Source organism: Pelophylax lessonae (assembly GCF_965119305.1).
Source record: "Pelophylax lessonae genome assembly, chromosome: 1".
NCBI lineage: Eukaryota > Metazoa > Chordata > Amphibia > Anura > Ranidae > Pelophylax > Pelophylax lessonae.
In genome coordinates, this window is record NC_138768.1 from 389,402,492 (window position 1) to 389,420,229 (window position 17,738).

The 17,738-nt window shown below is 44.4% G+C and overlaps 1 protein-coding gene across 8 annotated transcripts in view; it reads right to left on the minus strand.

Moving 5' to 3' along the window:
• Positions 1 to 291: 291 nt before the first annotated feature.
• Positions 292 to 17,738, minus strand: part of MPDZ (multiple PDZ domain crumbs cell polarity complex component) — a 334,396-nt gene continuing 316,949 nt past the window's right edge. For all 8 annotated transcript variants that reach the window (XM_082263865.1, XM_082263863.1, XM_082263860.1 and 5 more), the window contains 4 exons: positions 15,703 to 15,807; positions 15,284 to 15,396; positions 8,141 to 8,264; positions 292 to 1,182 (listed from right to left, as the gene is read on the minus strand). In XM_082263865.1, the coding sequence (XP_082119991.1) occupies positions 1,036 to 1,182; positions 8,141 to 8,264; positions 15,284 to 15,396; positions 15,703 to 15,807 (489 nt within the window). In that variant the 3' untranslated portion in view covers positions 292 to 1,035. The remainder of the gene's footprint in view (positions 1,183 to 8,140; positions 8,265 to 15,283; positions 15,397 to 15,702; positions 15,808 to 17,738) is intronic.

Below are 17,738 nucleotides of genomic sequence, written 5' to 3' on the forward strand. Positions count from 1 at the left end.
TAATTTTTATGATGTGTAAAAGATTTTTAATTGTACATAATAAAGTTATTTTATGGTACTACGTTTTTTCTTCTTTATGTCCACACAAAGTCCATGACTTCATATTTTGTTCCTACCGTAGTTGTACATGATTTGTTAGGATGTGGACATATAGTCTCCCGCTATAGATTTAACTTTCTCTGACTTGCCTGATCTGCATTTTTCTTCAGGGTCCTTGGCTCAGAAAGTACTGAATAAAGCCAGACAACTAGTTTTGTCAGAAACAGGTCACCAATGGCTGTCTCCATGTTAAGTTTCCTTTAACTACCGCTCCACATTTCACTGTGAGATGCAATGAGCAGTACAATGTCTAAAAGCTGGAGTGGCATATTGCAGGCACTTCCAAGATTCAGGAGTTCCCACAGCACTGCACAGCTCTAGGTTGTGAAGATAATAATATTGGCAGGCATCTTACAGGGTCTTATAATTTTTAGGATCAAGTAAAAATCAGCATGTCGGCTTAAATATATATCCAGTGTAGAACTTGTCAACAATAAGAAAAAAACAAAAATAATGTAAAACATTCATCAGTTCTTGATCTATGTAGCAGCAAAGCAGTCATACAAAGACATAATTACACATAAAAAAGAAAAACAATAACAATAAAATGACCTAAATAATTTTTTCATGGAGAAAATGTTGATCGTCTTTGATCGCTTCAGTAGCAACATTCTGTGTTTTTCACTGATTTGTACAAGCTATTGTATATCTATAACACTGAGTTAATAAGACCTTGGAAATACTGACTAAAATAATCACCAAGAAGAATGCACTCCTGATGTAGATAAACATGCTTTTCTTTCCCTCTCCAATGTAAAGTAGTGTGGATAAATGACAGCAGCTCAGTAAATATTCGTTCAGACATGAGAAGATCCTACCTCACACACAGCTGACCTATACTACTAGTTTATGTACTTTCACAGGAGAAACAGCTGGTCGCATTGACTCTAATTAGGACAGGACCTTAAAAAAAGGTGCCATTTAGAAGTCAAAAGGTCAAGAAAGCACAGTAAGAGTAACCGTTCCTTTTGTTCTCTTTAGAATAGCAACCGCTTCTTCATGAGTAACACCTTCCAGACTTTGCCCATTCACTGCAATGATCTGGTCTCCTCTATTCAAGCGACCATCTTCTGCTGCTGCTCCCTGCAATATAGAATTTCAGGTTGTTTACCGTGTAATAGTATAGCATATAAGAATCCTGCAGGGAAAGCCAGAGAGTTTTATTAGTTTTACAGTGTTAGAACTAATCGATGTTCCCTTGAGTAACCAATCTTTTTTTAGAAGTTTTTGGGGAAGTTAGTTAAAGAGATTGTAAAAGATTACCTTGTAAAACAACCCATTAAGTTTAAAAAAGAAATGAAATGCAAAACATTTTTGTATAGATATATATATATAAAAAAAAAACATTATAAATACCTTTGCTTTTCGTACATCACGGGACACAGAGTCATAAATCATAGCGTATGGGTTATATAGCCACCTTTAGGTGAAGGACACTGGCAACCAATCAGAATTGTTGCCCCCCTATATAAACCCTCCCACACAGGAAATACATCAGTTTTTTCGCCAATGAGACCGTATGAAGCGAGTGTCCAAGACAGTTCCTTCTCAAGGAGAGTCTATGGAAGATCTGTCAGATCTACCTCGCACTTTATGTTTTGCAGTGGATGCTCTTACAGACTCCATAAGGCAAATGTCACGATTTGCTCTGATATCAGTGCATATGCACAGAATCCTCTGTTTAAAGAATTGGTCTGCGGAATTACCATGTACAAAGTTGCTGGCTGGCTTCCCTTTTCAGGGGGAAAGCCTTTTTGGTGATCCGAATAAGTATATCAATAAGATCTTGGGGGGAGTACGTTGCTACCTGTGAATAGGAAAAGCAAGCGTCCTTCTTTCAAAATCCCCAGCACTCACACTACCAGTGCTTCTACTTCCAGACAGTGGCGATGGCCTCAACCATCTGGATTCAGGACCAAGCCTTCAGGGCAGGGTCAGAAAAGGCCCTGGGCCCAGGAATAAGCCAAGTCTTCCACTAAGCCCTCTCTGTGAAGGGGCGCCCCCACTCACGTGGGTGGGGGGAAGGCTGCGGCAGTTCTCAAAGGTTTGGGTGGAATTGATCCAAGACAACTGGGTTAATCTCCACCATTTCACAGGGGTACAAACTGGAATTTCGGGTGTTCCAGTATACCCGGTTTATGAGGTCAGGTATACCGACAGATCCCCTAAAAAGAAGCTCTCTTTCTGGCATTGAACCAGCTGAAGGCTCAAAAAGTGATAATAGAGGCTCCAGAGGACAAAAAGTATAAGGGTTTTTACTCAAACCTGTTTGTAGTCCCCAAACCAAACAGGGATGTGAGACCTATTCTGGATCTCAAAGCTTTAAACCAGTTTCTGAACATTCATCCTTTCCGTATGGAGTCAATTTGTTCACTCGTAGCCTCCGTACAGGGAGAGGAATTTCTAGCATCCATAGGCATCAAGGATGCATTTCTTCACATGCCTATATTCCAGGCTCATCAAAGGTTCCTACACTTTGCAATAGAGAACCGTCATTTTCAGTTCGTGGCCCTGCCCTTCGGGTTAGCCACAGCTCCAAGAGTTTTTCCAAAGATCTTAGCTCCAGTATTGGCTGTTCTAAAGTCCTGAGGGATATCTATAATAGGATATCTGCGATCCATTACTAATAGATCGATCAGCTTTGGCTCTAAGTCAAAATGTCCACCAGACAGTGCTATTCCTAGAACATCTGGGTTGGATACTGAACGTGGTAAAGTCAGCATTACAGCCGGTCCATTTTGAGCATTTGAGGCAATTCCCTATGCTCAATTCCATGTCAGACCCTTACAGAACAACATTCTGTCTAACTGGACCAGAAAGGTTCAGTCTCTGGACCGGTCCATGTCTCTGGTACCAAGAGTACGTCAGAGTCTATATTGGTGGTTGCTGACCAGAAATCTGGATAAGGGAAAATCCTTTCTTCCAGTGACCTGGAAAAGAGTAACTACAGATGCCAGTCTCTCCGGCTGGGGAGCGGTTCTGGAGGAAGCCACTGTCCAGGGGAAATGGTCTTGGGTGGAGAAAGGTCTCCCCATCAACATTTTGCAAATCCGAGCAGTCAATCGGGCTTTGAAATTCTGGATGTCCAGGCTTCGGGGTCACCCTGTGAGGGTACAATTCGACAATGCCACGGCTGTGGCTTATATCAAGGAGGCACAAAGAGTCAGTCAGCCCAGAAAGAGGTGGATTTCATCCTGTCTTGGACAGAGAAGTTTGTGCAATGCCTAACAGTTTTTATTCCGAGAAAAGAGAACTGCCAGGCAGACTTCTTGTCTGCAGATGTTTCCGGGGGAGTGGTCCTCACACCACAAGATTTTTCAATCAATCTGCCTATGCAGGGTGGTCCCAGACGTAGATCTGTTGGCATCCAGGTTCAACACAACAAGTTGAAGAGATTTGTCTCCAGGACCAGGGATCCACTTGCAGTCGGAGTGGATGCTTTGGTGACTCTTTGGGAGGCGTATTCCCTGATGTATGCCTTTCCTCCAGTGCAGCTGATAACGCGTCTGTTGCGCAGAAGCCATCTAGAAGGGAAACCAGAAATTCTTGTAGCTTGGCAGAGGAGGGTTTGGTTTGCACAAATCCAGAGGTTGGCAGTGACGAGGCCTTGGGCCCTTCCACTGCGTCCGGACCTACTCAAGGTCCGATATTCCACCCTGCTGTACAGTCTCTAAATTTGACGGCTTGGCTATTGAAGCCTTAATCTTGAAGGAGCTGGGTTTATCTGGCCCTGCAGTTCATACACTGATGAACGCTAGGAAACCAGTCTCTAGAAACATTTATTACAGTCTGGAAATCCTACATTGCCTGGTGTTAAGCCAGGAAATGGCATCCCCGCAAATATATCAGTGGGAGAATTCTAGCTTTCCTTCAAGCAGGAGTAGATATGAAGTTAGCCTTGAGCACTATCAAGGGGCAGATTTTAGCCTCATCAGTTTTCTTCCAGGAACCGATCACTTGGTTCATTCGTTGGTTCAGACCTTCGTCTGGGGAATGTTATGTTTTCTTGCACCTGTGAAGCCACCATTGTGTCCTTGGGACTTGAATTTGGTATTAGCAGTTTTGCAAAAACAGCCTTTTGAGCCTCTGGGACAAGTTCCCCTGGTTCTTTTGACCAGAAAACTGGTATTTTTGATTGCGATAACTTCAGCTAGAAGGGTATCAGAACTAGCAGCTCTTTCTTGTAAAGAGCCATTCTTAATATTTTATCAAGATAGGGTGATTCTACATCAAACCCAGGTTTTTTGCCCAACGTGGTGTCCGCCTTTCATTTGAATCAGGACATTATACTACCTTCCTTTTTTCCAGATCCTCACTCAGAGGAAGAAAAGGTATTGAATTCTCTTGATCGAGAGCTTGTTTGTGCTGCCAGAAGGGCCCAGAAATGGGTTGGAAGCATCTAAGTCTACAAATTCTTATTGGATTCGCCAGGTTATTACCCAGGTGTATGGTTTAGTAGGGAAGGTTCCACCTTTTCCTGTAAAGGCACATTTTACCAGAGGAGTAGGTGCTTCTTGGGCACATCGCCATCAAGCCTCTATGACTCATATTTGCAAGGCTGCGACCTGGTCGTCGGTGCATACATTCACTCGTTTCTATCGAGTGGATGTTGAGACCCAGGAGGAATCTGTATTTGGCCGCAGTGTTCTGCAGGCAGCCGTGTAATCCTTTTTGGAGTCAAATGGCAGTATTTTTTGGTGTCCCCCTCCCCTCACATGCATTGCTTTGGGACATCCCATACGTTATGATTTATGGCTCTGTGTCCCATGATGTACGAAAAGAAAGATGGATTTTTTAAAAAAGACTTACCTGTAAAATCTATATCTTGAAGTACATCACGGGACACAGAGGTCCCTCCCCTCTTTTTTGGGGTCTTTATTGCTTGCTACAAAACTGAGGTACTTCCTGTGTAGGAGGGGTTATATAGGGGGGGAACAATTCTGATTGGTTGCCAGTGTCCTTCACCTAAAGGTGGCTATATAACCCATACGTTATGATTTATGGCTCTGTGTCCCATGATGTACTTTAAGAAATTGATTTTACAGGTAGGTCGGTATTAAAAAATCCATCTTTTTCCCTTTTTTCTAAGTGATCACATTCCCTCTGTTCTAAGCTTCATATGAGCTGGGGGAAGGAGAAGCAGGAGCACACCGAGCTTCCTAGTGATTGGCTAGGCAGCGGGGGGAGTGTGAGGACAAGTCTGATCATTGGAGAAGAGCATACAGAGTTCCCAGCATAGCTAGAGAACAGACCACGGGTGTGTTCTCCTGCTTAGTGTGATTAGTTTTTAATAGGAAAGCAAGGGGACTGGCAGGAAAACCAGGGATTTCACACAAAGGAAGCAGGCACATATCAGGAATATGAAGTGCTGGGGTAACAAGCGCTTTAAGGCTTCACTGCCGGTTTTTCTTAAGATGCTGGTGCCTGTACCCAAAGCTTATTAAAGAATCGGCTTGGGTGAAGACATCACTGGATCCTTGGACAGGTTAGTGCCTTTATATTAGCAGACGGCGACTGCAATATTTGTAGCCACTGACTTTTAATTTTTTAGGGGGAGACTGGAGCTCCTCTTTAAGATGGAAAGAAAGTTGGTTATGTAAGAATATATAATATTGGGATTGCAGATCATACCCTTGCTGCATTTCTGTGGCTGAAAGTGGCACGGCCTATTTACAGTTCTGTAGGGGATGCTGCACTAGCAATGACATGCAGTGGGAAGTCTGGGCATCTTATACAAATTATCCTGGCAAAGCAGTTACAAAACTAAGATTTTATACAAGATGTGGGATGACCACAGAATGGAATGCCCAGAGGAAGGAAATGGCCAAAAGCAGTGGGTGGTGGATAAACATTAAAAGTGACTCTGTCACCACAGGGCATTTAGAATAGAAGATCAGCCCTCCTAAAGAAGCCCATCTATACTTATCTTTGTTGTGGACTGTGTCTTACAAAACATAGCCTTTTCACTATTTCCAGGAAATATAGATGGAATTCTTCAACAGGTCTTAACTTTTTTTTTTTTATATAAATGGCCCTGTGACGACAGGGTTACTTTAAGAAACCATCCAATTACAGAAAGCTCTTTTATTCCCCTTGACAAATAATTTTTGTACTAGAATGAATTGCATCTGATCTATGGGGACAATTCTCATCTCTACACTAAAAAGAAAAACAACAAGCTATCAGCTAAAAATGATCACGCCAACCTTTGTCTGCTGTAGTCATTGAGAGGTACCTAATGTCTATAGGCCTCTGGCCATACGAAAGGAAATCTGTCTGACAGACTATATCTAATAAAATAAACAGTTTGAAGATCATGGTTTTTAAAGGATTTGCCAAAAGAACGCACACAGTATAGGTGCACAACTGTTCCAAATTACCTTCTTTGCTAATATAACAGTTTTCTAGTCAGCAATTGTATATGCACATGCTGTTCTCACATCTGTACATGGTAATTATATGCCCTAACATGTCCTAATCTTTAAATTATTCAATATACAACTATGATATGCGCAAGAGACTAAATATATTGTGGACATTCAATGGTTGTTGACCTAATGCACTTGCCACAACACTTTAGAAAGTTTTAAAGCAGAAATCCAAGAGTTCAGTCACTTTTAAACAAAGTGCTGGCTTACAATGGCTCAAGTTCAATGAGGTGTATACCACCTCGTGAACTTATCCCGTGTATTAACAATATACTTTTTTACTGTGCACCAAGAGTATGACTATAATCCTAGCGCTCTACTAGGAGTGATGATGCTTTCTTGCACAGCAACCACTCTGCTTGCCCCTCACCTCCACTGTCCATTCACAGAATACTTGGTTGAGAGCAGACATGATGTGAAGCAGCTTAGCCTACTACCCAATCAGCTTCTATCCTCAGCTTGTTCAGTTAGGGTTCTGGCTGCTCCAGTCTTAGTAAATTCTCCTATTTGCATTTTGTGAATGGGTTCATATAAAACAAAGTGCTCTATGATTGGGCAAGAGGAAAGGAGGCCTTTCCTTAGGTAAAACTCAAAGGTCCAGTGTTGAAGCACTGGAAGTATAGCGATAGCTGTACTCCTAGTGCTCAGTAAAAATGTAAACTATAAATAAAAGAGTTAAATCGGAGTTCCAGTCATTTTTGGGTTTATTAAAAGTCAGCAGCTACAAAAAGTGTAGCAGCTGACTTTTAATAAACACCCACTCACCTGTTCCACAATCCAGCGATGTGGCCACCCGAACCCTCAGTTCTCTCCCCAGCCTCTCCCTGACGTCGGCATTACAAGTGTGGGCACCCAGCTGTGACAGCTTGCGGCTTCACAGCGAAATGCGCACTGTGCATGCGCTAGTCGTGATGCACTTCCTCAATGGCTGGGCAATCTTCTGGGACCGTGTCCCAGAAGGTTGCAAGGAGGAAGGGGAAAAGGGGAACTTCTGCTCGGGACGCTGCGGCGCTCCAAGCGGAAGTGGGAGCTGGGTACCTGTCAAAGCTAGGTACCTGCTCTCCCCCAAACACGTTAGTTTTTAAAGACAAGCTTGGAAAATCCCTCAAACCTTTAAATAAAAAGGGTTAGAGTTTAAAAAAATGACATGCCAAATGTCAAGTGTAAGAGGGTGAGAAGTCCTTAAAGTGGAACATCCACTTTTGGGTGGAACTGCGCTTTAGGTTATTGAGGTGGCATACACTTTGTTGGACTTTTAGGCTAAGTTCACCTTTTTAGGGAAAAAATAATAAATGCACATATTTTTGCAATAGCGCTCATCTGCAAGGGCTAATATTACTTGTAGTTCTCTTACTCACAGATCGCTGTGAGTGAATGACGTGGCTGTGCAGGTGGAGCCCAGGCCCGGCCACGCTATTTTTAAAATGTTTCAGTGGGTGCTGTCACAGAAAGGGAGGGGGTGGGGTGTGTGTAACATGCACTGAAAGGTAAACCGATCCTTTAAAAGCTATTCATTTTAAAAAGTAGTTGGTTTCCTGGAGTTTTTACTTAAATGATTGTTAAATACACATTTATGTAAGAGTATAAGGAGGTTATTTACAGCATCTCTTTACCTTAGAAAATACAGTTTTCACATAGATGGGAAGGTCACCATGTGGACTGCCATAACCTCCAACAATACTGAAGCCCAGTCCATCAGGTCCACGCTCAAGAACAATGGTCTTGTATTGTGGTGGCCTAATAAGAAAATAAAATCTGAAGTTAGAATTTTTGCAGCTACATCTGCTTCCATTCAAGCCCCCAAATAATCGAATGGTGAATAAATGTGTCCAACTGTACCATTATGTTCTTTTACCTTGGTTTTTATTGAGAAGAAAAATGAATGGGATTTTTGACTTACCGTAAAATACATTTCTCTGACGTTCATTGACGAACACAGCTCCTGGTATTCATAACAATTGGGTTATACTGCCCACAGGAGTAGGACACTAGGCAGAATAGAATTCTGGCTACACCCATGGGCAGTCCCAGGGGGTATACTCCCTCTCCCTGCTATAACCTTTGGAAGGAACGATGGACAGGGGCGAAGAACCACCTTATCCCTGTGAATGACCAGATAAGGTGAACGACGAGATAACGCTGCCAGTTCCGACACACTGAGCACAGAGGTGATAGCCACCAAAAAGGTCAACTTCAGGGACAGCATAAGCAGGGGAATCTCCTGAATATTTTCAAAGGGAGGCTTCTGTACAGCATGAAAGCACCAAATTGAGATCCCACTGGATGGGACCAAATGTCAGACACCCTGAAGAAGGGTACGCACCAGGGAGTAAGTACCCAAAGGTCGTTGAAAGAAGACCGCCAAAGCCGACACCTGGTCTTTGATGGCACTCAAGGCCAACTTCTGTTCAACTCCCAATTGAAGGAAGGTTAGGATCCGAGCCACCGAGAAGGAGCGACTCACACTATGCAATGCACATCTTCCACGTACGATGGTAGATCTTCCTAGAAGTAGATTTCCTAGCTTTCAACATTGTAGGAATCACCGATTCAGATAAACCCCTATGCTTCAGTACCTGGAGTTAAACAGCCAAGCCGTCAAAGCCAGCGACTGTAAAGCAGGATGGAAGATCAGACCTTGGGACAGCAGATCCTCCCTGAGAGGAAGCTTCCAAGGAACGTCGGCAACCAGCCGCACCAGATTGGCGTACCAAGAGCGGCGAGGCCAGTCTGGAGCCTCTAGGATGGCCAGAATCCCTTCTGCCTTGATCCTGCGTAGAAGTCTTGGCAGAAGCTTGAGAGGAGGGAAGGCATAAATCAGCCAAAACTGACCCCACGGGGCCACCAGCGCATTTGTGGCATCCGCCAGAGGATCCCTTGACAGAGCCACAAACCTCTGCACCTTTCTGTTGAGCCAAGATGCCAACAGATCCACCTCTGGGGTGCCCCACCGGAGACACAGCTGATGAAACACCTCTGGATGAAGGGACCTTTGCCTTTAGTCCAACGCCTGCCGGCTGAGGTAATTCGCCCGATAATTTTCCACCCCGGGAATGTGTGTGGCAGAGGGGGCTGGAACGAACCATTCAGCCCACTTTAGAATGCCTGCTACTTCCAGAGCCATATAGGGCCGGTGTTGCAGCGCTGCTAAAATATCTGTGCAAAAGTGCAAAAAATGGAAATGTGCAAAAAGTGCGACAATGTGCAAATATCAGATAATATGTTTAAACAGTCATGCTAAAATTTCTCAAGCCATGCTGTTAAAAATCATAAATACAGTGCTGATCAATAAAATCTACAATAACTGTGATCAGGATGATAAAAAAGTCCATAAATATCCTGCAGGATGTAAAACACTAGTGTTACGCTGGATCAATTCAGGTTCTCACCCCCCTGTGGCAAATTAAGCATCTGATGGAGGCTTTCCTGGGCAGCTTGGATACACCAATATGTTGGAAACGATCCTTGTGTTGGTCCTTAATGCATACTCCCGATTTCCTCAGATATAAGCAAAAGGGCCAGACATAGTGAAGTACGTTTTGCCAAATTTTATTAAAAATAAAGTAATGTACTTACAAACAAAGAACATATACGAGCGACATATAAGCACGGCTCGGTGGATTGCTGATCTTGCAGCGTGCGTCTCACCGGCCGGAAATGACGTCAGGTCTGCTCAGCCAATCGCTAGACGCGTTTCGCCGTCCAATCACGTCGTCCTCTGTAGCTAACAGTCTGATCGCTCGGCGTTCCAAGATATTGATCGGTAGTCTGGACTCTCCCAGCGTCCAGATATCCTGAGCAGAATGCTTGCTGAGGACGCCTCCCCAGCCGGACAGGCTGGCATCCCTGATGATCACTGTCCAATACAAGGGAAGGAGGGATTTTCCCCGGAGAGAGTGAAGCCACCATATCAGAGACTTCTTTGTTCCCCGACTCAGCCGGATCTCATTGTCCAGAGACTGCAGAGTCTTGTCCCATTTGGTCAGAATCTCCCTTTGCAGGGACCTCGTATGGAACTGTGCAAACCGAACTGCCTCAAAAAGGAAGACACCATCAGGCCCAGCACCAGCATGCAAGTCCAGAGGGACGACCACCTGTTGGACAGCAGGAGGCGAATTGCAGCCTGCAATTTTTGAGGTTTGTCCAGAGGAAGGAGCACTTTGGCTAAGGCCAAGTCCAGAGTCAGGCCCAGATAGTCCAGCTTTGTGAACGGAGCCAGAGCAGACTTCTGAAAATTCAGAATCCAGTAGAACTCCCGCAGAGTTCATATTGTGATCTCCAGGATTTCCACCAGAGCAGAGGGAGACTCCGCTCGCAGAAGGAGATTGTCCAAGTAGCACAGTACCGCGATCCCCCATTGGCGTAGCAAAGCTAACACCAGGGCTAACATTTTTGTGAAGACCCGAGGAGCAGGGGCGAGACCAAAGGGTAATGCCACAAACTGATAATTCTCCTCTCCCACAGTAAAGTGAAGAAAACGCTGGTGACTGGCACATATTGGAACGTGAAGGTAGGCATCCTTGATATCAATAGAGGTGAGGGAATCTCCCTGACGCAGGGATGCGACCACCGTTTGAATAGATTCCATTCTGAACTTCTGTACCCGTACAAAGCAGTTGAGCGCCTTGAGGTCCAGGATTGAACGCACTTTGCTTCTTTGCTTTCCTTCCTGGGGACTGTTAACAGGTTTGAGAAAAAACCCTGAAAACGTTCCGAAGTCGGAACTGGGACAATCACCCCTTAAAAGGAACAGGTCTTGTACTGCTCTAAACAGGCCCGGTAAGCGGTCTGGTGACAGGCGCATGTTGGAAGGAAAAATCCTTGCCGGGGGACAAGAGCAAAACTAATCTTGTAGCTGGACCGAATGACTTCATGGACCCACTTGTCTTCCAACAGGGAAGTCCACAGATCCGGAAACCAGCGAAGACGTCCCCCCCACCCCCGATACGGGTGAGGGCGCACCTTCACGCTGAAGGAGCTTTGTGCACGGGTCTGCAGAAGCCTGATCTTGGCTTGCCAGACCAGGTTCGTTTGGATCCTCCTGAAGATGCCCTGAAAGGCCTCGAGCACTTGTCATTCGACCCCGAGGGACGAAAAAATTTCTTATGAGCTGAGAAGGAAGGCCCACGTCTACGAAGAGGTTCCTTGCCCTTAGTAGCCTGCAGAAGAAAAGTACTCTCCCCCCTTCTGAGACCCTTAATGAGGTCATCCAGGGTAGCTCCAAACAGGCGATCTCCTTGGAAAGGAAGATCAGTCAAGGCCTTTTTTTAAGTCTTTTTCGCAGACCAGCACTTGAGCCAAAAGACACGCTGAAGGACCACTGCCAAAACATAGAGGCGAGCCATCAGGGGAACCGCATCACAGATAAACTGAAGCTCGGCAAAGGCAGGGGGGAGCTGTTCCCCCTCCAGGTCACCGCTTAAGAGCTTAGCCCACTCGGTCAGAGTTTGCGACACTAGGGCAATGGTGAATACCTCATTGCCGAACCAGCCAGAGTGTACATATTGCAGGCCACAGCCTCCGCCATCCGGTCAGCCGGAACCTTAAAAGCCGGGGACTCTTCAACCGGAATCATGGTTGCCTTGTTTAATCTGGAAACCGGAGGGTCCACCACCGGTGGCACAATCCACTTTTTAAGAAGGGACTCCTCATAGGGGTAACACCTAGTAAAGTGCTTAGAATCCCCACTTTGGACACTTTAGTCGTCCTCACTCTAGCAACAATTCTGTCAAAATAGGCAGGGAAAGGGAACACCTTTGCTGCTCTGGACGGCTTGTGAGTGCCAAAGGGTACCTGCATCCTCCATCTTTAGGGTCCCACATATCCCACATAAAATCAGTGCATCCACCAGCGCCTTTTTGTGTGGGATAACAGGCGTAGAGGAATCATTCTCACTATCAGAGGATTCCAGGTGCGTGGTTGCAGACCCAGCAGCGTGACCCACATCCGCAGCGGCAGAATCAGATTAAGAATCTGATGAGACAGATGAGGCAGGGGGCTCTTTTTGCTAGCCCATCGCCCGCAAGCCACCTCCACTCGGGACAAGGGACTCCAGGACCGCCATCAGTGCATGGATGGATGGATGGTTGGCCCCGCAGTCTCAGAGAGGGGAACTGGTGGGGAAATGTGCTCCAAAGACTTCATGAGTCACCAGGGGGACCCCACAAAAGGTGTATAACACTGCTAAGGGACAACCCCCACCGCGCTGGCAGCACCACCCGGTCGCCAGGCAAAAAGCACTAAGCGATCCTCAGCAGAGAGGGAGAGGACCCCACCAGACTCACCACCCGTAGAAACAAGCGCCTGCAGCCACCAGGATAATGCACTACACATACGGCGATCAGGAAGTAAAATCATCTAGGAGTCAGCACCAGGGGATGAGGGGTTCCCACCGCCGAAAATGCCACCCACGGGGCACCACTGTCATGCCCGCTGATATTTTTAATGGCAAACCACAGCAAAATGGCTGCTGGACTACACAAACATGGCCGCCTTGTATAGGAATACACAGGCTACAACAAAATGGCGGCAATGCATGGCACCATGAGGCATACAGGGACTCAGGAGGGAGACCAGGCTCCAAGGACAGATTCAGGCAGGAGGAGGGGGTTGTACCTGGTGGGGGCACCTGCCAGCCCCCCCCCCTCCTGCCTGAATCTGTCCTTGAGGCCTGGTCACCGGCAGTGCACTCCCCCTCATCACTAGTAAGCGCCCTGCACCCACCCTGGGAAAAGTGGCCAGACCACCCAAACAGTCCCAGCGTATGTGGAGGGGAAAAGGGCAGGTAAGGGACTCGGCATAGGGGGGTTCCTGCGGTAAAGAGGGAACCCGGGGTCTGACCGTCCCAAGGAGGGGCCCACATCCACCCCAAAAAACTCCATGGGGAGAGGGGGGACAGCTACTCACAATACCAGGAACCAGGCGGGCACTGCTCCAGACAGAACCCCTCCCCATCGAAATGGGGGGCTATCAGCCTGGAGGAATGCTGCGACTCGAGCAGAGACCTGGTCGTATGCAACCTCGTGAGGCGTTTAACTCGCAGGCCAGCCCCTGTCCAGTGGGATTATGTTGCAGCCGAAGCTGAGGTCTGCGTGCGCTCACTGGCCAGACTGGGGTGACCACTGAATCTAGATTATCCAGCCTGTCGCCTAGTCCGGCAGTTGATTGTAGATCTTGCAGGAAAAATCCTATCTAAAAGAAAAAAAATGGCTATAGCAGAGAGAGGGAGTGGCTATAGCAGAGAGAGGGAGTATACCCCCTGGGACTGCCCATGGGTATAGCCAGAGTTCTTTTCTGCCTAGTGTCCTACTCCTGTAGGGGGCAGTATAACCCAATGGTAATGAATACCAGCAGCTATTTCCGTCAATGAATGAAAGAGAAAATGGGATGGGCTTATTACCCATCCATCTATGATTTAAAGCAGCAGCTATGTCCTTCGGTGGATGAAAGAGAAATTAAAATGACAACATGCCACAGGGGTCCCTATACCAAGGGGATGAGATCAATAAACATGTAAGCTGTAGGAGTCTGGATACATAGCATAGCTCTTCAATAGGTAGAAACACTGTCCTAGGTGATAAGATTATTAACTGTGCTGTAGTAGGGATAATAGGCATTAACTGTAAAGCACAAGGCGGATGTTGGAGGGCACTGTCATAGGATATTGTCTAGTGATATTGTAAATTGATCTAGAAGACTAGATGCATTTCTATTGAAAAATGTAACAGAGTATGAACTGAGAAAAGAGATGAGTATATATGAGTACTGACCGGTTATCCACCTGCTCAGTTGGGATCCGGCTGTCTGAAAGGGGCCTAACATTATTTTAAACATAAAAATTTAAAAGACCTAGTCTACATACATTTTTGAACCACTAGCTAAGATGACTCGGTATGAGTACTGCTAATGGCTGCAGACCTGGTGTGTCTTTAGATCATTTCACAGTATATGTTTTCCTCCCTACCTTACTTCTTTGCAGCAGCAAGTTTAGGAAAGGAGCACTTTAGCCAAAACAGCCATTCCTACTACTGGCAACACCGAGATTTCATTATTATTTGTAACACAGCCAAGTATAACAATTCAAATTAAAATGAATTCTAATTTTTGTGTTTAAAATATGACCTTAGGGCCTCCTTCATATGGGCAAATACCCACAGACACTGGATTCTTGCCACTGGAACGACTGGTGTAGGTAAATAGCTGCAGCTGCCTGGCCTGAACAAATTAATTGCAGGCTGAAAGCAGCCATCGCTGTTCCCTTGCAGTCACACACCAAGCAATTACAGATGGGTGTCCAAGCCTGACCGCAGTCAGATGTGTCCAGGCTTGGATAGCCGCTCCTAACTGTTAAACGCTTGGTGTGCTGGCTCAGGGGAACATTGACGGCTGGTGTCAGATTGTCATTATGTTGGCCACCATTTGCATAAACTTTTCATTCCTGCCACAAGATTTTGCCAATTTTTGCCACGGGAATCCAGTCTTTGCAGGTAATTGACTACGTGAAGGAGGCCTTAATCTCCAAAATACAAGAGATCTAAGCCTAGAAACCACCCATAATCTCCTTTATGAAATTTTAGATCTTCTAGGTTATCAGAAGCTTCATAACATACAGCACTCATATAGTGGGTCCTTGAAGCTCAAGTAATGTCAGGAAACACAAATCACAGTGCAAGTTGCGAGACATACCCAACCTTTTGGGACTGGTAACAGCTGTACCCCCCCATGCCTCCTATCAGATTTCTACAACATGTACATACCCCAAATCATCTTGCAATATGCTGCTTGAGGTAAGTCCCGAATAGTTGACAGCAGATCCTGTGTGTTCTTGCTGGTGACCAGTAACTACGCTTACATCACCACCAGCCACTACCTAAAAAAGTATAACCAAAATCAATTAACATCATTGTAAAGGTACTAAGCATTAACATACTTGAAAATTATACCACTGCCTGAACCAGCTTAGAAAAAGGGAAATAAATCATCATGAATTCTTTGTGTAACACTTGAACTTTTAACTTCAAAAGTTTTAAGCAAGTTCCTGAAGTCTTTTAGTATAACCATAGTTTGAAATGAAACGTTTACTTAGCCCTATTGTAACCCAAGAGATAGTAGGTGTTTTGACAATGGATTAAAATGACTTGCATGAATGGAATTATACAAAGCTGCACACTATTACCTGTAGCTCGATTGTGCCTGAAGCATTTTTTAGGAGGCTGACAGCCTGTGAATGAGTCATTCCTTCAGTTGTGGTCCCACATATACTAACAATTCTGTCACCAACCTTTGTTAGAAAAAAAAAAAAGACATGTGAAGAAACACAAAACTAGCGTCAAACATATTACTAAGTCACCATGGTGACACAAAACAAAATACTACTTTATTACAAGAGACATTACAGATTGAATCACAAAGCTTGGTTATAATACAAAGAGAACTAAGTATCGTGAGAAAAAAAGCTTTAAAATGTAAAACTGAACATGCTACTGGAGAAGGGTTGTTTCAACCATCAAGTTTGTTCTTAGCTCCTCACTTATATACTACTTACCTGCATCCTAAGCTCCTTTGGACACGCATTCAACTACTGTCATTACAAAAGCACTCTTTTACAGCATGTAGGATGGTGCTCCTTAGTTGGAATTTTACAACACCTCTTTTTAGAGGCCTTAAGGTTTGAGCTTGATAGATTTGTTGCCTTTGAAAAATGTAGTTACCAATTCCAATGGGCCCTACTTACATACTTTTTATAATGGCTTTGCATGCTGGATTTTTGTTTCACCAGAATAAATATCTCCTTATGCTCTTTTGCAACATGTAGAATGGTGGAGTGGATGTCCAACACCCCTTTTTAGAGGTGTGGAGGTTAGAGCATGACCGACATTGTCTTTGAGAAATGTACTTGCCAACTCCATGAGGCCCTACATAAACATTTTTTATTATGGTTAGCGCTGGTTGGATTTTTGTTTCACTAGAACACGAATGTTTTTACATTGACCCGTTTTTAGTACTATTGAGGACTAGGTATAGGGAGCCCTAAAGCTCCTCTGAATTACACTGTGTCTCTAGCAACAAGAATTTTATTAATTAATTTGCATTTTACACTTTTGGTCATTAACTGATGTCCTTTGTTTGTAGTCATATCTCTGTATATTGACTCTGGTTATTTCTATTATGAAATCCACTTAATTTGATTCTCTGCTCTCGATGAGGATCACATTTTTTTTTCCTCTCTGCAACAATTATCTTTGTTATGTCCTTTTTTGTTGTGTATTTCTGAGGACCAAAGTGTAAAAACCTTTCAATAAAATCTGATTTGGAAAAACAAAGAAACTTGGTTACCCTGCTTACAATACAATTCCATAGAATCACTTTGCCACAGGGTATGATAGCAAAACAAAGACCAGAAACCTAAAATATGTATAAGTAAATGGCTTATGTAGTGAAACTACTCTACTCTGCAGTCCTGCGTGCCACATAAATCCACGTAAGCAAAGTCCCCTTAATTTACTGCTTCTTCAGGACCAAAAAGCCTCATCTTTTTTTTCCTTTTTCTATGTGTTGTGGCAGCACTGGAGAACATTATATTTGTATATACAAGTGTAGCAGGGGTAGGGAATAGATCAGACTAAGAGGTAAGAATGCTAGTTTACCAGACCAAAATGACAGAAGAAGCCTTCCCCTGCATCCCTTAAAAATGGAAACGAAGATCCTATTTCGCTGACAGTATGGACAACCACAAAAAATTATTATGGAAGAAGCAGCATGATCATCTTTGGCACTTTCAAAATTATAATTGTTTTATGGAGAAAACTATAGCAGTTAAATTCCTTTACAATTTTTTGAATCAAAATATTCGGCATATATGCTATTCGACCTTATTGTTTGATTACATCTAGCAGCAACAATAGCTCAACATTGCTTCTGTGTCACAGGTGTTCCAATATAAAATTTTAAGGGCAATGCAGGGTTTTATTTCCTATGCATTTACTAAAAGAGCCCCATCTGGAATGCTTCTGAAGAATGTTCTATATGCTGAAAGGCTGGGACGTAATGCATAGATCCACATCTAAAGGTGGAACTCTTGACAGGAAGAACTTCTAGCCCCCCTGTAATGCATTCCTACATACAAATGTGCATTTATACCTTTAAAAGTAAAGTTAAGTAAATCATGCTCCATGTAATTTGTAAAGGAGTGCCATAAACCTTCTATAAACA